Source organism: Theropithecus gelada, chromosome 1 (assembly GCF_003255815.1).
Source record: "Theropithecus gelada isolate Dixy chromosome 1, Tgel_1.0, whole genome shotgun sequence".
Taxonomy (NCBI): domain Eukaryota; kingdom Metazoa; phylum Chordata; class Mammalia; order Primates; family Cercopithecidae; genus Theropithecus; species Theropithecus gelada.
In genome coordinates, this window is record NC_037668.1 from 17,174,194 (window position 1) to 17,194,871 (window position 20,678).

General features: G+C 52.2%; 1 protein-coding gene across 1 annotated transcript; it reads right to left on the reverse strand.

The window, feature by feature from the left end:
• Nucleotides 1-397: 397 nt before the first annotated feature.
• Nucleotides 398-19,715, reverse strand: RORC (RAR related orphan receptor C). The gene is made up of 10 exons (XM_025394547.1): nucleotides 19,548-19,715; nucleotides 10,989-11,074; nucleotides 10,472-10,613; nucleotides 8,724-9,236; nucleotides 8,384-8,505; nucleotides 7,291-7,423; nucleotides 7,025-7,132; nucleotides 6,744-6,854; nucleotides 5,126-5,235; nucleotides 398-1,074 (listed from the first exon to the last, which is right to left on the reverse strand). Exons 1-10 carry the CDS (start codon nucleotides 19,552-19,554, stop codon nucleotides 913-915), a joined length of 1,494 nt encoding a protein of 497 aa, XP_025250332.1. The 5' UTR covers nucleotides 19,555-19,715; the 3' UTR covers nucleotides 398-912.
• Nucleotides 19,716-20,678: the final 963 nt, after the last annotated feature.

Sequence of the window (20,678 nt, forward strand, 5' to 3'; positions counted from 1 at the left end):
TCCCGAGTAGCTGGGACTACAGGCGCCGCCACCACGCCCGGCTAATTTTTTGTATTTTTAGTAGAGACGGGGTTTCACTGTGTTAGCCAGGATGGTCTCGATCTCCTGACCTCGTGATCCGCCCGTCTCGGCCTCCCAAAGTGCTGGGATTACAGGCTTGAGCCACCGCGCCCAGCCTAAAGTGTATTTTTAAAGTGCACATAAGAGGTTTGAGTTTTAACTCTATATCTGAGATGCTCTTGGCCTTCATTGTACCCTAGTCCCACACCCAAATCCCATAAAACAATTATCTCCAGCCTCTCATCCTCATCCCATCCATTTTTGGTTAGACCCCAGGAAAAGGGTAGGGTGCCCAAACACTTCCTTGTTGAGCTGGGAGGAAGGTAGAGGCAGAGAATGTAAAGCTCCAGATTCATTTTATACGGGTCCTTCTGGGCTCTCAATGCCAGTCTCTGAGCTTGATCCATCTCCCTCAGCCGAAGCCCAAAGGGAAATGCAATGAGGTATTTCAAAGGCTTATTCTTAGCTTCTGAGCTTCTGAATGAATTGCATTCTATTCATCCAGGGAGCCCTGGATGCTCCTGTTTTCTTGAGGATGGCTTGGTCCCCCAGAAGTCCTTATATCCCAGCTACCGCATGGCTTCCAGAAGCTGGGTGTGAAGGAATATGGGAAATGAGACAGGTCAAAGCTGAGGCTGGAGATGGCGTTCTGCCAGCCCCACCCTCTGGCGATTGTCCCACTGCCAGGCCAGCCTGCGGACAGAAAGCCAATCGCAGCATCTGCTCACTCCCAAAGAGCTGGTGGGGACCACCCTCCAGGGTTCATGGGAAACGAAAAGGCCGAGGGTGGAACGGGGTCCAGGGAGGTGGGCCAGCAGGCCATAGGGAGAGGTAAGGAGTCCCTCTTCCAGGTCACTTGGACAGCCCCACAGGTGACTCGGTTTCAGTGCTGAAGAGCTCCTTGTAGAGTGGAGGGAAAGCGGCTTGGACCACGATGGGGTGGAGGTGCTGGAAGATCTGCAGCCTTTCCACGTGCTGGCTACACAGGCTCCGAAGCTTCCCCTTGGGTGGCAGCTGGATATGGGTTAATGGGGAAGGGAGGGTCAATACTTCAGCTCTCCTCAGAGCAAAGAAGTCTGCTCATTCTTCCTGGGCTAGGACCAACCCTCCTTGCCTTCCCCTTATGTACTTGGCACTTTGGTACCAGCCAAATCCCACTGGTAGAAGTACGAGTGTGTTCAGGACACTGGAGGGAAGCGAGAGTGGGTGGGGGACAGGTGAATGTTTTCTGGGTGAAGCCCTCAATTTGTGTTCCCAATACTTCTAGACTGAACCTTATCAAAGACTCTAATGTGCACTTCATGCTTTTATAAGAGTGACTGTGACTCTTGTTGTATGCGGTCACATGCCTCTGCCTTTGTGCATGTTGTTTCCCTCTTCCTGTTCCTAATTCTTACCCTCTAGTGTCACCTCTCCTAAGACTACTTCCCTAACTCCCCCCATCTGGATTAAGGTCCTTCTTTTGGGCTTTCCTCTGTGTAGCACTTACCACATTGCAGGAAAATGGTCCAATTTGTCTGCCTTCCCACCCTAGATTTCAGCTCCTTAGCTGGGGTCTCTCTTTCCCTGTCTCCTCTGTGCCTATCATAATGCTTAGCACATGGCAAATGCTTAATAACTCTTTGAACTAAACAGACTTTCTAAGCAGGCGCCTAACACTGCAAGTCAAACCAACGCTGCCAGCACTCAGCCAAAGGGAAGGTGAAAAAGGCGCAGAAATCAGTGAGCAGACGGAGGCAGGGAGACCTCACCGGAGCAAGGCTGAAAGAACAATTTATCTCTTGCAGTCTCCTCTATAACCAAGGGGCTTAAAAATGTCTCTTGCCTGCCATTGCCTCCCTCCCCCTAGCTTAGTTTCCTTGGAAAGAGGCAGTCATGGGAAAAGCAGGCAGCAGGGTGTGATCCCTTCATATAGAAAGATCCCTGAATTCTTTCTCTTCCTCCCCACTGCTTCATTCTGAGCTTTTTTGGGCTATGGCAATAGCTTCCTTTGTTCATTCAAAAAATATTTGTTGAGAACCCATCTGAATCTGAGCTAGACACTGTGATGGCCTCTAGTGATATATCAGATGTATCAGTCAATAAAGTATAATCTCTACCTTGATTAAATTTACATTCTGGTGAGGGGCCCAGAAAATAAATATGTAATGTGTCAGATAATAAGTTCTTTAAAGAAAACTAAAGCTTTTTATATGGGGTTACTGGTTAGGAAAAACCTCTCTCGAATGAAGAGATGGAGCAAACCCTTTGGAAAACTGGGGGAAGAACCTTCCAGGTGACTACAATAGCAGGTAGAAAAGCCCTGTGACCGGGTTCGATGTGTTCAAGGAATAGCAAGGAAGCAAGTGTGGCTGCAATGGGTGTTTGAAGGGACAGTGGAAGATCAGGTGAGAAAAGAAGGCAGGGATCATGTTATGAGCCACTTGACCATGACACAGACTCTAGATTTGATTCTCAGCATGACGGGCAGCTACAGGAGGGCTGAGAACAGGAGTCAAGGTCGGGCGTGGTGGTTCACACCTGTAATCCCAACACTTTGGGAGGCCAAGGTGGGCGGATCACCTGAGGTCAGAAGTTCGACACCAGCCTGGCCAACATGGTGAAATCCCGTCTCTACTAAAAATACAAAAATTAGCCAGGCATGGTGGCTCACCCCTGTAATCCCAGCTACTCAGGAGGTTGAGGCAGGAGAATCACTTGAACCAGGGAGGTGGAGGTTGCAGTGAGCCGAGATCACACCACTGCACTCCAGCCTGGGCGACAGAGCAATACTCTGCCTCAAAACAAAAAAACAAACAAACAAAACAAACAACAACAACAACAACAACAAAAAAGCAAGGAAAAAACCACAGGAGTGGGCATAATGAGACTGCATTTTTAAAAGGGCTACCGTGGGTGCTGAGTAGGTGTGGTGTGGTTGCTACAGGGCAGACGAGGGTGGAACAGGGGCCCAGTTAGGAGGCCTCTCTTAAAGTCCAAGTGAGAGCTGAGAGCTGGTAGGGGCCGGAGTGGTGGTAATAGTAGGGAAGGTGATGTATTTTGAAAGCAGATCCAACCAGATTTCCTTTCCAATTGCTCTCCCAGATTCCTGTCTCTCCTCCTTCAAATCCATCCTGTAGCAGATTAAAGTTCAAGTTCTTCAGAGCACAGACAGTGTAAGTCATTGCCGTATCCTTAACACCCAGCCCTGTGCCTGGCACATAGCAAAGGCCTGCTTGAATAATTACATAAATGGTTCCTTTATACTGGTTCCAAAGTAAATTGCCTAAATAACAGCTCTGATTGTGTCATTTTTCTAGCCTTTGGAGCTCCCTGTGGCCTAGAAATAAAGCTTTAACTCTTATATGGCATTGAAAGTCCTCTCTGACTTGCCCCTGACCTAATTTTCAGGCTCATCATCTGGTGCTCTTCTGCCCCATAGGTCTATCCCAGCTCCTGATTTTACGCTTTAGTCAGGATGTACCATGAGCTATTCTCCACGTATGCACTATTTTGCCTCCTTATTTTTGCTCCTGTTGTTCTTGGTCTTCATTGTACCCTAGTCCCACACCCAAATCCCATAAAGCAAATATCCCCAGCCTCTCATACTCATCCCATCCATTTTTTTGGTTAGACCCCAGGAAATGGGTGTGTGTATATATATATATATATATATATATATATATTTTGCTCCTATTGTTCCCTAAGCCTGGAATGCCTGCCCCACCCCCATGAATGCCTGTTAAAATCTTACAACATTCATGGCCTAGTATAAATGTCACCTTCCCTGGGAGGTATTTATGACCCACTCCTTTTACCCCCAAATTATTTTTAATCCCTGTTTTATACTCTCATAACATTTTTCTGGTGTCTCTTATTATAGTTATACATAGGGGACATAGGGATAGAAAAAGCACAAAGGGCACTGGGATTCAATCTTCATTTAAGTCACTGAAGTCTCCTGATAGCTACAAGATTTTTTTTTGGCCGGGCGCGGTGCGGTGGCTCAAGCCTGTAATCCCAGCACTTTGGGAGGCCGAGACGGGCGGATCATGAGGTCAGGAGATCGAGACCATCCTGGTTAACACGGTGAAACCCCGTCTCTACTAAAAAATACAAAAAAAACCTAGCCGGGCGAGGTGGCAGGCGCCTGTAGTCCCAGCTGCTCGGGAGGCTGAGGCAGGAGAATGGCGTAAACCCGGCAGGCGGAGCTTGCAGTGAGCTGAGATCCAGCCATTGCACTCCAGCCTGGGTGACAGAGCGAGACTCCGCCTCAAAAAAAAAAAAAAAAAAAAAAGATTTTTTTTTTTTGAGACAGAATTCGCTCTTTTTGCCCAGACTGGAATGCAATGGCACAATCTTGGCTCACTGCAACCTCTGCCTCTCAGTTTCAAGCGATTCTCCTGCCTCAGCCTCCCAAGTAGCTGAGACTACAGGCGCCTGCCACCACGCCTGGCTAAGTTTTTGTATTTTTAGTAGAGACGGAGTTTCACCATGTTGGTCAGGCTGGTCTCGATCTCCTGAACTCAGGTGATCCACCCACCTCAGCCTCCCAAAGCGTTGGGATTACAGGCGTGAGCCACTGTGCCTGGCTGCTACACAGGGAGATTTGAACACCTGTCCTATTGACTGTGTTGCCATGAGGATGAGAAAGCATGTCAGCAAAAGCACCCTGTTAATTGCATTATTATTATATCACATACCACATTCTACTCTGTGTTAGAGTTAGTGATACACAGATCTCTTCTTCATACCAGATTAAAATCTTTTGGTGGGGGCAGCAACCGAATCTCTGTATCTTTCCACAGTGCCTTATACAAGCAGGTGCTGGGTAAGTGCTGGCTATATTAAACTGAATTGTTCCCTGGAGGTCCCTCCCAATTCTAGGCTCTCTAACTTTCCAGTCTTCATGCACATGGAAGTAGCTGTTCATTCCCTTAGTTCCCACTGCTGATGCAAGTTCTCTAACAGAGCGTGGTATTCCCGCACTTCCTCTTCTGTACCCGCAGAACCCGGCCCTCGCAAACTCTGATGTCACAGAGCTGGCGATGGGCCTGGCCTCTTCTACTCCAGGGACTGCTCCTACCTTTGCCAGGATGCTTTGGCGATGAGTTTTGCAGAGATGATGATGAAAGGCCAGCTCCAGATTGTACTGCAGCTGTTCTACTTTCCTTTTCTCTTGGAGCCCTGGCCGGTCTGGAGGAGGGGGTGGGACCGTAATGAGAACAAGAAAGAAGGTGGACGTTAACTCCCAACAAAAGGGTGTATCTTTTTGGACATCTGTGCTGGATAGAGGTCTTCTCTGCTGAGTGTGTGCATGTATGTGCCTTGGTTTGATGATGGTAAGCTCTGGGACGCTGGGCTTGGCTAACTGTCTACAAGGAGAACTGGGAAGAGATGAAAGGTATGAGAACTTCTGATCTCCTGACTCCACGCTACCTTCTCCCTGGTCACCTGATATTCCACATAGCTCATTCAATGCTAGGCACTAAGATTCTGTCATAGGGGGAACAAGAGTTGGAAAAGAGCTCCCCGATGTATGAAAAAGTCTCCTGATAGGAGGTGGCCTTCCTGAAGGTGCCCAGGCCTGCACCAGGGGGCTTGCAGCAATCTGTGGCTAACTTTTGCCCTGATTCTATAAAATACCCAGAAGTCATCTTTAAAGTTTTTATCTCTAGTTTGAGGGGCATATTTAGGTGTCCACTCACTGGCAGAGCCAGAAGACTGATAGTCTCGATCTGCAAACTCAGGTTAGCATCTTGACCCACTTCCCTAGGTTCTCGGAATACTTAGCATTCAGCTGGCTCAGCCCAGCTACTCCACGCCAGGGGAGTGGATAGGCTATCCAGAGTCTTCCCATTATAGGCATACAGCCTTAAAATTAGTTCACACAGAGCAGTGATTCTTAGTCTTGGTGGCCTGGGGGTGGCTGTTAAAATTCAGTGCACCCCTGATCAATTACAGATGGTCCCAGTCTTATGACGATTTGACTTACTATTTTTTAATTTTATGTTGGTGAGAAAGCCATTTGCATTCAGTAGAAACCATACTTTGAACACCCATGCAATCATTCTGCTGTTCACTTTTAGAACCATATTCAATAAATTATATGAGCTATTCAACACTTTATTTAAAAATAGGCTTTGTATTATATGCTTTTGCCTGACTGTAGGCTAATGTAAGCATTCTGAGCAAGTTTAAGGTATGCCAGGCTAAGCTATGATGTTCAGTAGGTTAGGCGTGTTAAATGTAATTTCAACTTACCATTTTTCAACTTATAGGTTTATCAGGACATAACCCCATCATAAGTAGCGAAGCACATGTACACTGGAATCTCTGGAAGTGGGACCCAGGCAGCAATAGTTTTTAAAGCTCCTCAGGTGATTCTGATGTGTGCTACAATGATGTCACTGCCATAGACTAACAATCAGACACTTTTCTATCAGGAAAGTGGCTCATTTCCTCTCAACCTCATTTCTCCCCACTTCCCACAACCCCACATTATGCTGCTCTTGTCCCTCTCTGAGAGTCCTCTGAATCTTTATTTTAGCTCATTTTATATTATAGCAATACTGAGTAGGGCTCATTCTGCTATTTAAAACTATTTCCCAGATTTAAACACATCTGAAGATCTAGACTCTTCTTGAATATCTGCCATGCCCCTGCCACCTGAATGTCCTTCACCCAAGCCCAGCAACACTCACTGGCATTGATGAGAACAAGGGCTGTGTAGAGGGCAATCTCATCCTCGGAAAAGTGCAAGGCACTTAGGGAGTGGGAGAAGTCAAAGATGGAGCTGATGAGCTCGCTGCAGCCTGTTGGAGTGGAAATGAGAAAAGTGAGAGAGTGGCTGGAGCGATGGTGCCCGAGGACACTGCCCTTATGGTGTTTAGAGCAGAGCCCTGGAAAGAGGGTGCCCTGGGTCACGAAGCTTTGCCCGGGGTTGGCATCAGAATCTTCTCTCTCATTTCTCCCTGCCCCTCACCCAAGGCTCGGAACAGCTCCATGCCACCGTATTTGCCTTCGAAAAAGACCGTGTGGTTGTCAGCATTGTAGGCCCGGCACATCCTAACCAGCACCACTTCCATTGCTCCTGGGCAGTGGGGAGAAAAGATGCAGGGACAGTGTCAGGCAAAGCCAGGATCTGACTCTGTCCCCCTGATTTCCTTAAGCCACCTCCCTCCACTTGGCTCTGCCCCGTGCTGTGCTCTGTCCCCCTGCCCCCAGGCCTGCCCACCCATCCCTGAGCACCTGCTTTGAGGAGCACAATCTGGTCATTCTGGCAGAGCTCCATAAAGCCTGAGAGCCTCTTGGCGAACTCCACCACGTACTGAATGGCCTCGGTGAGGTGGTGGGCACAGCGTTCCCACATCTCCCACATGGACTACAGGGAGGGAGGAGGGTCCTGCTGTACGCTCTGTGTGGCCCCGTGATCGTCCTGAGCCCTGGAGCCCCACCTAATAAACTGCAAGGGGTAGGCTCTGAACTCCTATGTTCTCAGCTAGCATTTTCAAAAACCTGGTCTTAGCACAAATGCACTCAGGGTGATTCCTGCCAGTGAGTCCCACACACTGAGCACCCACCGGCTGCTGACACCGAGTTAGCTGTTGTAAGAAAATCAAAAAAGTATGAGATACAGCTTTGCCCTCCAACAATGTACATCTCGTTGAGGTGAAAAGGACATACTGCTGCCCCTTCCCCCACAAAGGTTATGCCCAAGATCTCAGTAACCTAGAGAAGCAAATGTGAAGTGCCAAGCGAGTGTGTTTAGAGCAGGTGGTATCATGAGAGTGTGATCGAAAAGGCAGCATAAACTTTGGAGCCTGATGAATCTGAATTTGACTTTGGTTCCACCACTTTGTGACCTTGAGGAAATCTATTAACCCCTCTAGGCTCAGTTTCAGTCTGTTAAAAATAGGAATAAATGCCACCCTCATAGGTTGGTTGTGGTAGGGGCTGAGGATAATTTACGTTAAGTGTTTAGCACAATGCCTGGCAGAGAAGGGGTGTTTAACAAATGGTAATCAGGGTTCTGATTATTGTTATTGTTGATGGAAGAGGAGGAAGGAGAGTGCACCAAGGTCTGCATGGTAGAGGAGGTAGGATGAAGGCCAGGTACAATTTTAACAGGCAAGGACTAAGGAAAAGCGCTCATTCATCTGCTGGGGTGTAAACAGATATACACATTCACAAATGTACTAGAGGGTGTGCACATGCTTGTTGGCCAGCCTGTGTCTGTGATGTGCCACCCTGCCCCAGTACCCAAGTGTGTGCAGGTAGCCATCTCTGAGCTCTCCCGGTGGGGGTGGGCTGTGTTCCCTTCCTGCAGTTCTCCTGGCCTCACCTTCCTCTGGTAGCCAGTCACTTCCTCCCGGGAGAAGATGTTGGAGCGCTGCCGCAGCAGGTCCTCCAGCCGCAGCTGGCACGTCTCCCGGTAGGACTTGCAGACGCTCTGCACGAGGTGCTCTGGAGTCGAAGAAGGAAGGCATGGCGTGATCTCAGCCAGCTCCTACCCCTACTCATGCAAGGGCACTTCTCAGCCTGGCCTATCCTGCTCCACCTCCTCCCTCTGCCCCTCATCCGGACCCCTCAATTCCCTCAGGCTCATGTTTGATTGATATAGGGTGCTGGTGGAAACCCCTCCCTCATTTCTACCACCCTCTCCCTTCCCCCTAGCTGCTCACCTATCTCCGTCAGGGAGGCATAGGGTGCCTCCGGTGTGCTGCGAAAACTGGGGCTGCTGTAGCTGTCTGGGCCCTGTCCCAGTTCCCCAAGCCCAGGATGCCTGTGTTCCTCAAAACGAAGTCCACATCGGTCAGGGGTCAGCTGGCTGCCTATGCTATAGAAGCTCTCTCTGCCCTCAGCCTTGCCCCGCTCAGGGCTGTATTCAAGGTGGCATGAGGCCCCATTGAGCCCTGCCTTGGCCAAGTTGTTGGAATAGGAGGGCCCAGAGCCTGACGCTCTCAGGAGGCCAGGGGGACAGGCAGAAGCCTCAGGCAGGTCAGGCGAGGAGCCCAGGGGCAGCTGCCCATCTGGGAGCCCCAGTGTGTAGGTGAGGGTATCTGCTCCTTGAGCCCCTGCTGGGGGGGTCTTGACCACTGGTTCCTGTTGCTGCTGTTGCCGCTGCTGCAGCTGTTTCTGCACTTCTGCATGCAGGCTGTCCCTCTGCTTCTTGGACATGCGGCCGAACTTGACAGCTGAAAGAGGTCCAGGGACCAGGGGTTTATGAGGCAGGAGAACATGGCACAGGGCAGGGGCAGCAGGCATTTGGTCATGAAAGGATTAACTTGCTGCTCTCTGAATGACTGACTCCAGGCACAGTTTTTCTAGCCTTTAGGGAACTTATGCTCAAGACCCCGTCCACCTCTCACTCTTGTTTGCTTCTGGGGTCTGTCCAGCCTGCCATTTCAATCTGCTAAGCAAAATCTTCTAAGTTCTAAATCAGCTTTGAATCATGGCAAAATTCCAGCAATGAGTCTAGGCTGGGGATTCTGGCCTCCAGATATTGGGGCTGGGGGTGGTCGCGCAGAGGGCCTCAGGCTGTATTGGGGTCACCTCGCCTTTCTGGGAGGGTCGGAGGAAGAGGAGAGCTGAGAACACAGGTCTCCCTGTGGTCAGGCCTGCAGGCTCCCTGGTGACCTAGATACTCACCACAGCCCAACCCGGGCTCCGCGGCTTGTTTCTGAACATCCTCTTCTGCTCTCTCTTTCCTGCCTTTTTACTCCCCCCGCCACCCCTCCCAGGTGTGGGGGCACAGCCCCTCGCCCCGCCTGCCCCTTTGCACCCCTGCGTGCTTCCTTTTGCTTTGTTATTTTGGGCACTGAAAAGTGCTGACGGGCTCCTTCTGGCTCCTCATCACCTCATGCCCCCCCAGCTCCACCCTGGGCTCCTTCTGTGGTGGGGGTGCGGAGGGGGACCGGTGAGGAGGTGGTGGGTGAGAAGGGTGGATAAGGCACCAGGAACACACCAGCCCTCCCCCATGACCACTCTCTGGTTGTTCTCAGGCCAATTCTGTTTCCATTCCTGGCCACAGTCCCGTGTCCAAGTATGGGAATGGGGGACTAGGAAGGGAGATAGAGCTAGAACTACAGCAATGGGGTAGCGGGGGAAGGTGCCAGAGCTGCATGGGAGCTGGGCCAGAGGGAAGCAGAGTGAGGAGAATTCGTTCCAAGTAAGAAGAGATGAAGAGGTATCGGACCTTGGAAAGAGGTGGTTTGTTCTAGCAAAGCCTAAAGTTGGGGACTCCAAAGAACTTTGATGGGGTGACCATCCATCCCGTCAGGGGAGGAGACAAGGGGTTGTAAGGGGGAGGAACGGAGAGCAGACCAGAGGATGGGCAGTCTTGCAGGTTAAGCCTTGTCTAGCTCAGCAGGCCAGGCTGCCCCTCCGGAGACACCAGGAAAACCCCAGGGGACTGTCGACTTGGCCTCACCATCTCGGGACATGCCCAGCGCCAGGCATTTCTGCAGGCGGCAGTGCTGGCATCGGTTTCGGCTGGTGCGGTCGATGGGGCAGTTCTGCTGACGGGTGCAGGAGTAGGCTGCGTTACAGCGCTGGCTTCGGCGGAAGAAGCCCTGGGGAAAGCAGGTGGAGGGCAAGACTGCTTATCCTGGCCAGCCCCAGCTCACTCACAAACGCCTCCAGCCCACAAGCTCTGGCAGCTTTTCTACATTCCGCGACCTGTCAGTTTTCTGTCGCCTCCATCTATTTGTGTAATTGCAATTTATCCTGCAGTCATTTCCCTAGCTTAAGACAGGGCCCTGCCAGTGTTGAGGGTTCTCCAGGGAGGCACTACTCAGGTATTTTCTTGGCTGCCCAGGAGATCATCCCTGGAGTCAGAACAAAGACCACTAAGCCCCTTGTTTATCTCTAAGGAGATGCTGTGTGTGTGTGTGTGTGTGTGAGTGTGCACACACACACATGCATGCATACACATGCCTACGACTCACCTTGCACCCCTCACAGGTGATAACCCCGTAGTGGATCCCAGATGACTTGTCCCCACAGATTTTGCAAGGGATCACTTCAATTTGTGCTGGAAGAGAGAAAGAGAAGTAGGTCAGCCCAGGAGCCTTTTCTGCATTCAACCACTATGTACCTGGGCTGCAGATACAGGTACCTGGTGCTTCCCCCACTTCTCCAACCAGCTACAGCTTGCTGTTTCCCTCTTGCAAAATGGAAGGGGAAGTGAAATGCCAAATGCTTCTCAGCAAAGGATGTGAGGAAGCTGTGTTTGTTTCACAGAGGAGGGGAGTGTTGAGGGGCGGCCGGGAGTTGTATCAGTGCTACGGAGGCAGAGAAAGCAGCTGCAGAGGGGCCACCTGCTCAGCCCTTCGAGTTGAAAAGCTCCAGTTGCCTCCCTCCCTCCTTGGGACATAGGACTGCTCACTGCCTCACAACACCTGCTTCCCGCCCAAGGGGCTTCCTCTGTGCCTCCCTCCCCCACTGGGGCTCAGCTCCCATGGGCAGAGTGTAGGGTATGGCAGGAAGATGTGGTACACCCGGGGTGGGGGATAGGCAGAGATGCCAGCTCTTCCCAGCCAGTCAGTGAAGGTTCAGGGAGGGGCTATACAGAGAAGGGATGGGGGGGTGGCAGGGAGGAGCCCAGGAAACTGGGTCTCAACATCCCAGCTCTGCTGGATGCCTGAGAGCCCAGGGAAAGAATTAGCCAGGGCTCTTAGGCTCTTGGCCCGAGAGCAGCGAGAGGGTGGCTTTGTGTACATCCGTGTGTCTGAGTGTGAACACTTATGTTTGTACAAGGGCATCCATATCCATTTGTGTGAACATGAATCATCAGTGTTAAAACTGGCTGAGACTAGACACCATCTCATTCAACCTCTTCATTTACCAATGAAGGACTAGGCCAGATAAGGCAAGGCAGTTGGACCAGGGTCATAGGCTAGTTTGCCTGAGAGCTGGGTCTATATCCCAGTTCCCCCGAACTTTCCATTATGCTGCTCTGTGTACCTGTCTTTTGGGGTACACATATCAGTGGGTATGTTTGAAGGCGTGCTTGTGCGTGTGCATATGCATGAAAAGTACGTGTCATTTGTGAGCCTACGAAATATCTGGTTACTCCTGCGTCCGCACGTGCATGTTTGTATGTTAGCATCTGCTCATGGGGCACTAGGACCCCAGGTTCTCTCTCCCACTGAACTCACTGTAACCTGTACCTGCTTCCCTTTCCCAGTCGCTGCTGGCCCTAGGCTCATCTCTGCTTTGCCCTGTCCCTGTCAATGTCCATGGCTCTCTGCTGAGCTTCAAGGAGGCCTTCTCCCAGCTCTTCCTTGAAAGGTAGTTGGGCAAAGCTTGGGATCCCTGGTTACTGTAGGGTTTTTTTTGTTTTTTGGTTTTTTTTAAACATTTCCCGGAGCATACGTGTCTCTTTTCCGCCATCACTGACCTGCTGCCTCCCCTCTGAGTGGAGAGCCCTGGGGCAGGGCAGGCCAGAAAAGTGAAGAGAAGGGCAAAAGCCCCTTTTAATCTATGACATGTCTCCCACCAAAGGGGCAAAAGAAGTGGCAGCCTCTCTGGAGGGCGAATGCACATTGCTGTGAGCTCACCTCCAGTCCCTGGCCTGGATGCTGGTCACAGGTAGGGCCTGTTGATGTGAAGTGGGCAGAGAGACCACGGCTTGCCCGCCATTCCCCAAAATATTATTTCCATCATTCTTAAACCATCATCCCTCAGGCCAGCCTTGAAGTGAGTTAGAGGCAGTAGCTGTCCCTGACGAGGACAGGGCATATGGGTATCCGAAATCCCTTCGTTAGCACTTGATTCCTCCCCCAACCCCCAGCCACACGTGCCTGCCCGGTAGCAAGCTTCCAGTGCTCACGCTGTGAGCTGTGGTCCCCCCAGGACCAGGCGGTAAGTGAGCTTTCCAGATTCTTTCCAGTAAATTAAGAGCAGATTTTAATGCATGGAGGGGAAGAGAGAATAAAAGGGCACTGGTGTCTGGAACGGGGGCAGAAAATGTGGGGGCACTCGTACTTCCAGTCACTTAGATTCTCCCTCTCGACCTGTGTTTTCTTGTCAGCAAGATCAGGATAAAAATATTATTGCCTGTCCATGGGGTGATTGTAGGTAACAGAGAGTAATGAAATGACATCACCCATGGAAAGCACTGTGTATTCAAGTTACTCCTGAGCAGAGGTGAGGCCGAGAAGCCCAGTGGGCCTGGTAAGGCTGGGAGGAGCACTCGGGCCCTGTGGACTCTGTTCTTGCCCAACACCTCCCCCTTCAACACTGCGGCATCTCTCTTTTCAGTGGCCTAAGACCAGAGATGGGAGAAACCAACGTAGGCCACCCAAAAAAGTAAGCGGGAGGGAGATTAGGCCAAGCCACAGTGGGAACTCGGGCTCTGGCCCAGCAGTCAACCACAGGCCTCCCTGCCTCTTCCCTTCTCCAAGACCCACATCCGTGTGCGTGTGTGTGCTGACCACATGGGTGACCCCACACACATCTCCCTGCCCCATGCTTGACCCACTGCTGCTCCTGGCCCTAGGAACCTCACAACAGTGTCACCAAGACCCTGACCTTCTCAGGAAGATGCGGCCAGTCAAGGACCCCGTTCACAAATACCCATGTTTGGGGGACACCAAAGCCTTGGACTCCAGTCACCCGGTCAGCCCATCTTCCATCCTCCCAGTCCAAGACAGAAGTACCCAGTGAGACAGGCACACAGCGCCAAAGACTCTGAGCTGGAATGTCAGACCCCCACCCTCACTGAGCTAGAGAGACCAAGAGGTTTGGGACCAGGAAAAACAGAGACATAGACTTAGGGATGGAGAGATGGCTGCGGAAACACTGAAACACAGAAAATTCACGCTTGTATCCTGGCCTTTGCCCAACCCATAGCCCCCTCAGCACTTCAGGCCCTCTAGTCCTGCTACCCCCTCCTTCCCCTGCCACCTGCACTCCCTTCAATGCCATCTACCCAAACCTCAGAAAGAAAGTACCAGTGCTGTGTACATAAATGTGTGTGTTACTTGTAGAGAAGGGGTGGGGGAGAACGGGAAGGGGGCTGGTAGACTTGGGGGTTGGTGAGAGGAGCTGAAAACACCTCTGATGATAACTCACCTTCAAAAGCTACCCCTGGGAGACACGTCCCTGAAGCAGCAGGTGGTGGGAACTCAGATTGGGGAGAAGGAGCTGAGTAATCACAGGATTACTCAAACTGTTGCCCAGGAGCCAGGTCTGCCAGGAACTTACCATCTAAGGGCCTGCCAGTGCCAGGAACTAGAGCCAAGCAAAGGTCAGGAACCTCGAGCCAGCCCCTGCACCACTGCTCCCATGGCAGCCCTAACTCTACCCTCGTCTGCTGTCTTGGAAAGATCTTTACATCTCACCTGCAGCTCTCTCACTGTAGCTCTCTCACTGTAGCTCTCTCCTGAGAGACAGCTTTCTCCAAAAGAAAACTCCAATTCCACATGCTTCCAAAAGGAGAGACAAATGCCCAAATGCACACGCCAGCTCCTTAAGTCATCTAATGACTGACATCTAATGACTATGGCTTTTTGCATCTCAAACAAGATTACCTGGGTATCTGAGGTGGGGCTCAAGATTCTGCACTTTGGTCAGCTCTTAGTTGGTGCCTAAGCTTGCTGGTCTTCAGCCTATACTTTTAGTAGCAAGAACTTAGTCCCTATTCCTGCCTTTTTGCCAGGCTGCTCCTTCCAGGAAGTGGGGCCAGGGTTGGCGATCTTTTCCTGAGCTCATTCTTGTATTTTTTCTGCCATCCAGTGTGACCTCTACAACTTCATTGTGAGACAATACTAGAAAAAGAACCTGAATCTCCTCTGGATTGCTTTAGAGACTGAAGTATCCCCAGGAGCATCCTAGTAGCTCCTCCTACGAGGGGAAATACGGTAGAGGCAAAGTCCTCCATCCTCCTCTAATCGAGCCTCTCACAGCTGCGAGATTCAGTGATAGTGCTCTTTGAGTACTTCCAGAGCCTGGCCCTGTGCCAGCTTAGGAAGCCAACCCTAGGCCCCGTCCAGGTGCCCTATGCCACTGAGAGGAAGTGGTAGGAGCAGGGGAGGGGTTGCAACCCAGGGGGATCTCTCCCCTCAAACCCCAGAACCACCACCCCCCAACCATCATGGTACAGAATGGGTTCACACAGAGGAACCCCGCATCTCCTCCTGGTGCCTCATCAGTCTAGAGCTGGGCCTTTTCCTCTCCTCTTTCTCTCTCCCTTTTCTCCAGTGGATACTGATTAAGGAGAAAGGATAATGATAGACCTACGCATTGGCTGAATTCTTACTCTGTGCCGGGCTTTACATGCATTTTCATTTAATGATCACAACAACCCTGTGAAGTAGGCCCTGCTAGTATCATCCTCATCTTACAGACGAGAAAACTGAGGCCTAGAAAGAGTAAGCAGCTTGACTAAGGTCACACGGCCAGAAGTGGCAGATCTGGCATTGTGAGGTGAGTGTGGTGGTCTAGGAACAGAATTCACAGAGGAAACCCACAGAACTAAAGCCAGGACTCCTGTTTGTATAAAGATCCCAAGAGATATTATTCCCTCTGTCCCAACTCATCCTCTGAGGTCCCAGCCTCCTCCTGCCCTTACCCCTTTCTCCAAGGCCAAGTGGGACGACTTATATATCTCAACAGGGTTCTGGGGACTCCTCGGGAACACCACAGCCCCTTTAGCGTAGAGACTAGGTTTCCATACATCTTGGTATGCCTCTCTTTGCAGAATGAATGAGTGAGTGAGAAAGAGGAATACATCTCTTTCCTTAGCTTAGGCTCCTCCTCTCCCCACAGCCAGAACTCTCTGTCTCAATCCCCACTGAGACCACAGCTCTGGGCAGGGGTCCCTTGCACACCCCAACCTGTCACCAGCCTCCCTCCTTTCTCAGCTCTCAGTTCCCCCAGCTTCTGCAAAGCTGGAAACCAAGGTGGTGGGTGCCACCACAGGGGAGCAGGAGCGGGAGGGCTGGATGGGGGCCGGGGAAGAAGTGGTTCTACCTGGTGAACACTACCCCAGCCCAGGCCAGGGCCCTCCCCGCAGCTCCTGGTGAGAAATTTCTGCTGAAACACCCAGATCCTAGGGCTGAGAAAATAGTGAAGCTAAAACTCAGGTGGGCGAGGGAGAGTCTGGGGTTTTGAAAAGCCATGAATGACAGCCAGCCAGCCACCCGAAACCCCCCCTCCTGGTGCCTCTGCCACCCCCGCAGTCTGGGACTGGAGAAAGGCGAGTGAAAACAACCAGTGAATGGGGGAGGGGATGAATCACCAGGAGGAAGCTCTGGCGAGTGGGAGCCCAGACGTTACCATCGGCGCCTTCCCTGCCTCCAGGGCCGTCTGTCCCCTTTCCCAGAGCACCTTTGCTGCCCAGGAGTGTAGTGGACCCAGAAAGACCTTGGCTCTGACCCTGAGGCCCTGCCTTGTCCCTGTCCCTCCTCCAAAATAGACATCTCCATCCTTTCTGAGCCTCAGAGCCCCAGGGAAGGGGCTGCACTGCAGCAGCAGGCGTGAAGGTGAGACCTCAGAAAGGACTAGCCATATGAGAACTGGAGCAAGGGCCTTGGGCTGCCTGCCTGGGAGAGAGAGCCCTTAGCCCTTAGAAAGTCCTGTTACTTGTTAGTTTGAGTCAGCAGCACAGAGGCAGGGGATGGGGAGGAGTTCCTGGTAGGGACCACGTATTTTCATTTTGCTGGGACAAGCTGAGTCTTTTCAGAGTCTAGTGCCTTGGGCTCGGGGGTTTGGTATTTCTGTTAGGAATGGGAAGATGGGGAAAGAGAAGGGTGCTGGAGTGATGCAAGGAAGGAAGAAGCCCTTCACAGAGTCCTCAGATGACCCTGGGCTCTCAGGGTGATATCTGTGTACCCTGGAGACTTGGAGTTCTTCCTGGCCCACTGTTCCTCATGATCATGACCAAACCTAAGAAAGACCAGTTCACAGTGATCTCGCACCCCTCAGCCTCCCACCTCCCCATCCAGGCCAAATGCCAGGGCCTAAGTGCCTATTGGTGCCACACTGGCCATGCCCTTAGGGGAAGATGTCTGGGCTACCCTCCCTCTGGCTGGCTGGGAGTCTCTTTGGCGTACAGACACATTCTCTCCACTTGACAGCAGCAGGTCGGATGGCAGGGCACTGGTGCCATCCTTGTCAGAGCCACCCTACTTCCCCCTTACCACTTTCCTAGACCCTGTGTCTCCCTGTCTTCCCTTTACTGCCAGTTATCTTTTCTCTCCGCCTCTCCCTGTGTCTATGTGCCTTGTGATCTTCTGCACTTCAGCTCTGTTTCTGGGCTTCACGCCCTCATGTTTTTTTGTTTGTTTAAGAGACAGGGTCTCACCCTGTCACCCAAGCTAGGGTGCAGTGACATTGATCATAGCTCACTGCAGCCTTGAACTCCTGGGCTCAAACCATCCTCCTGCCTCAGTCTCCTGAATAGCTGGGACTACAGGTACACACCACCGTGCCCACTTAATTAAAAAATTTTTTTTCGTAGGGACAGGGGCTGACTTTGTTGTCCAGGCTGGTCTCAAACTCCTGGCCTCAAGCCTCAGCCTCCCAAAGTGGGATTACAGGCATGAGCCACTGCGCCCAGCCGCACTTCCATATGTTTGGCTCTACTGGTGTTTCTCCATCCACACCTCCAGCTGGACACTACTCTCTCCTCAGGTGTTCCAGAAACCTGCCCTTTGAGTTGGGCCTCTGCATCTCTCCTTATTTCTTGATCTGTTTCTGTTCCTTTTGCCAGGCCCTTGGTCTCTGGGTGTGTCACAGTCCCAAACCCCACGTGCTTTGACTCTCGCCATCGGTGGAGGGGCTGGTGGTGGCTGGCATTCATTGGGGTCAGATAACTTGGGGCTATGAGATACCTGTAAATGTCAAAGTGAGAAGGACCAGTGGCACTGACCCCCTCGTCGGAGGAGGCCCTCTCTCCTACCTCCCAGCCTGGGTAGGGCTGTGTGTTTGTGGTGGGGGTAGGTATAATGAAGAGCTGGCCAAGTGTCTCCCTCAGCCCCTGCTGGGGACTCCTGCTCTGCTGCTGGGCTGGAAGCACACCTGGTCATTTCATCCCAGGGTTGATTTGCTCATTAGGGGCCCTCTCTGGGAAGACCAGTTTGCCAGCGTTTGCTGCTAATAGAGAGAAGCTAGAAGGGAAACTGAAGTTCCAAGGGGCCCTTTCCTCTGTGTGGAAGCTGTTGGCTCTTCTCCCCAGCCCTCCTTATCCACTCCAGCTCCTATGCCTGCACTGTGGCCTCAGTCCCCACCACAGAAGTGGAACTCTTTTCTTTCCTTGGTTTCCCTTCCTTCTAACTTCTGGGAGAGCTGAGTCTCCTTCATCACCCTTGGGGATGCCTGTCTCAGGGCACTGGGCTCTCTCTTGGCCCTGGGCCTTTGGAACTGCGAGACTCTCCATAGTTGGTTTTGTTGTTTTATCTTAAAATTTAGCTCCCTTGTTTTGCGGATGGTAGACCAGGGCCCAGGGACTTGGCTTGTCGAAGTCTATATGGCCAGCCAGTGACAGGTGGCACAAGCCCCTGGTCTTACACTGTCAGTCCAGGGGTCTTTCCAGGACTCAATTCGGCCTCCCTTCTGTGGCTTGTGGGAAGACCCCAGGTCGAAGCTGGGGCTGCCTCAGGCCTCAGCCATAGGGGCATGGGGCTTCCCTTTTCCTCCTTCACCTTGGCTTCCCTTCACAACGAGTACAGGGGACTTCCTGAGGTTGCCCACCCTTGCTCTGCTGGAAGGCACAGAACCCCAGACATCTGCCCACCAACTGTTGGCCCAGGGCTCCAAGCCAGGAAAAGGGTGAGGCTGAGGTCTTTCCAAGACCATCTCCACTGCCTTGCTTCCCCCGTCAAATGGGTGGAACTCCAGGACTGACCCTGGAGAACTGCGTGCACACACACACACACACACAAAGGCATGTGCCGGGGTGCACCCTGACTGGATTCTACCTAGTCCTCATGTCCCTGGATTGGGCAGAAAGCCTGATGGCTTTAAGGCCTGGATGCAGGGTTTCTGAGCCCTGCTGCCTGCCGACCTCAGTTGACTCTTGCCGTCCTGTTGCTTCAGAGCACAGCAACGGCTCTGGCCTCCTTTTCCTCACAAGCAGGCTGGAGGCACAGAGGGAAACACTGTAACAGGAGCCAGGAGAGTGCGTTCAGGGCCCCTAGTAATTACCAGCCTCCATCAGATACCAGCTGCGTAACCTTGGGCGAACTATGCAGCCTCCTTGGCTCTCAGTCTTTTTGTAAAATGGGGGGCCTGGATACCTCAGATACTCTTGGAGGTTCTTTTTGGAACTCAGGAAATCCTCAACAGTCCTCTTACCATCACTGCTGTCAGGGAGCCGCCTGGCCAGCAGGACTCCCCAGCTGCTCCACCCATCTCCCAACAGATCTTGACCTTGACCAGGACGTACCCTGCCAGGGAGGAGCACTCAGCTTTGCTCGCACTGCTCCCAAGACATCCTCCTTTCCAGAGGGGTGACGACGGGGTCCAGGCTCCCCCGCCCCCAGGTGGCCCCATTCACTTACTTCTCATGACTGAGCCTTGGCTCTGCCGGCCTTGGCTCCCTGTCCTTCTCAGCAGGGGGTGGTCCAAGAGTGGGGTGCAGCTGGCAGCAGAGGCGGGGTGAGGCCCTCTCAGCAGTGCCTCAGCCTGAAGCTCTGCACCTAACTCTCCCCCAGTGCTTCTGGGCTGGGGGGTTTAAGCTCCGCACCACACAGGTGGCCAAGTGACAACCCCCCACCCCACCCCCAAGGGGTGCAGTGAGTAGGATGACAGGCGCCCCACGTGGCCAATCTGGGCCTGGGGCAGGGTGTGAGGGGAGGGGCAGCCAATCGTAGGGGGCGTTGGAAAATTCCAAAACCACATGCGACAGCCACACGCGGTAAAAGCTGTTTCCACCCGCCAGGGTAGTTCTGGTTGGGGAGCCGGAATGGAGCTCACATGAGCCTGAGGCCAGGTTTCTACTCCTCCTCCCCCTGAGGACCTTCCGAGCCTGACCCTCTTTGCCAGGTGACTTCAGGGACAGGGATGTTTTCAGAGGTAAGTCACAGGATGTCTGCCTGGGGTGGTGGCATGTGCCACCTGACACCCTGTGGACTGCCAACTGCCATGCCCAGTGTGGTGCAGCCTGGGGGGCTGTCCTACCACCCCCATGCCCACGCTCCTCCCTGCAGACACCACGTATATCTTGTGCTAGGGAATACGTGGAAACGATAGAAGCAGTGATAATCACCAGGCAAATACCCACAATCCGCAGAAGGAAATCAGAAATTTCCTTAGGAGCCAAACTGCTGAAATTGGAGTGTAGATAATGATCATTATCACCATCATTATGCTCATAATCATAATAGTGCTTACTATTATGTGTCAGAAATGGTTCTCAATGTTTTATGTGGATTATCTAATCCTCACAAAATACTTTATGTGGGCCGGGGGTGGTGGTTTACGCCTGTAATCCCAGCACTTTGGGAGGCTGAGGCAGGTGGATAACCTGAGGTCAGGAGTTTGAGACCAGCCTGGCCAACATGGTGAAACCCTATCTCTACTAAAAATACAAAAATTAGCCAGGCGTGGTGGTGAGCGCCTTTGGTCCCAGGCCCTCAGGAGGCTGAGGCAGGAGAATCGCTTGAACCTGGGAGGCGGAGGTTGCAGTGAGC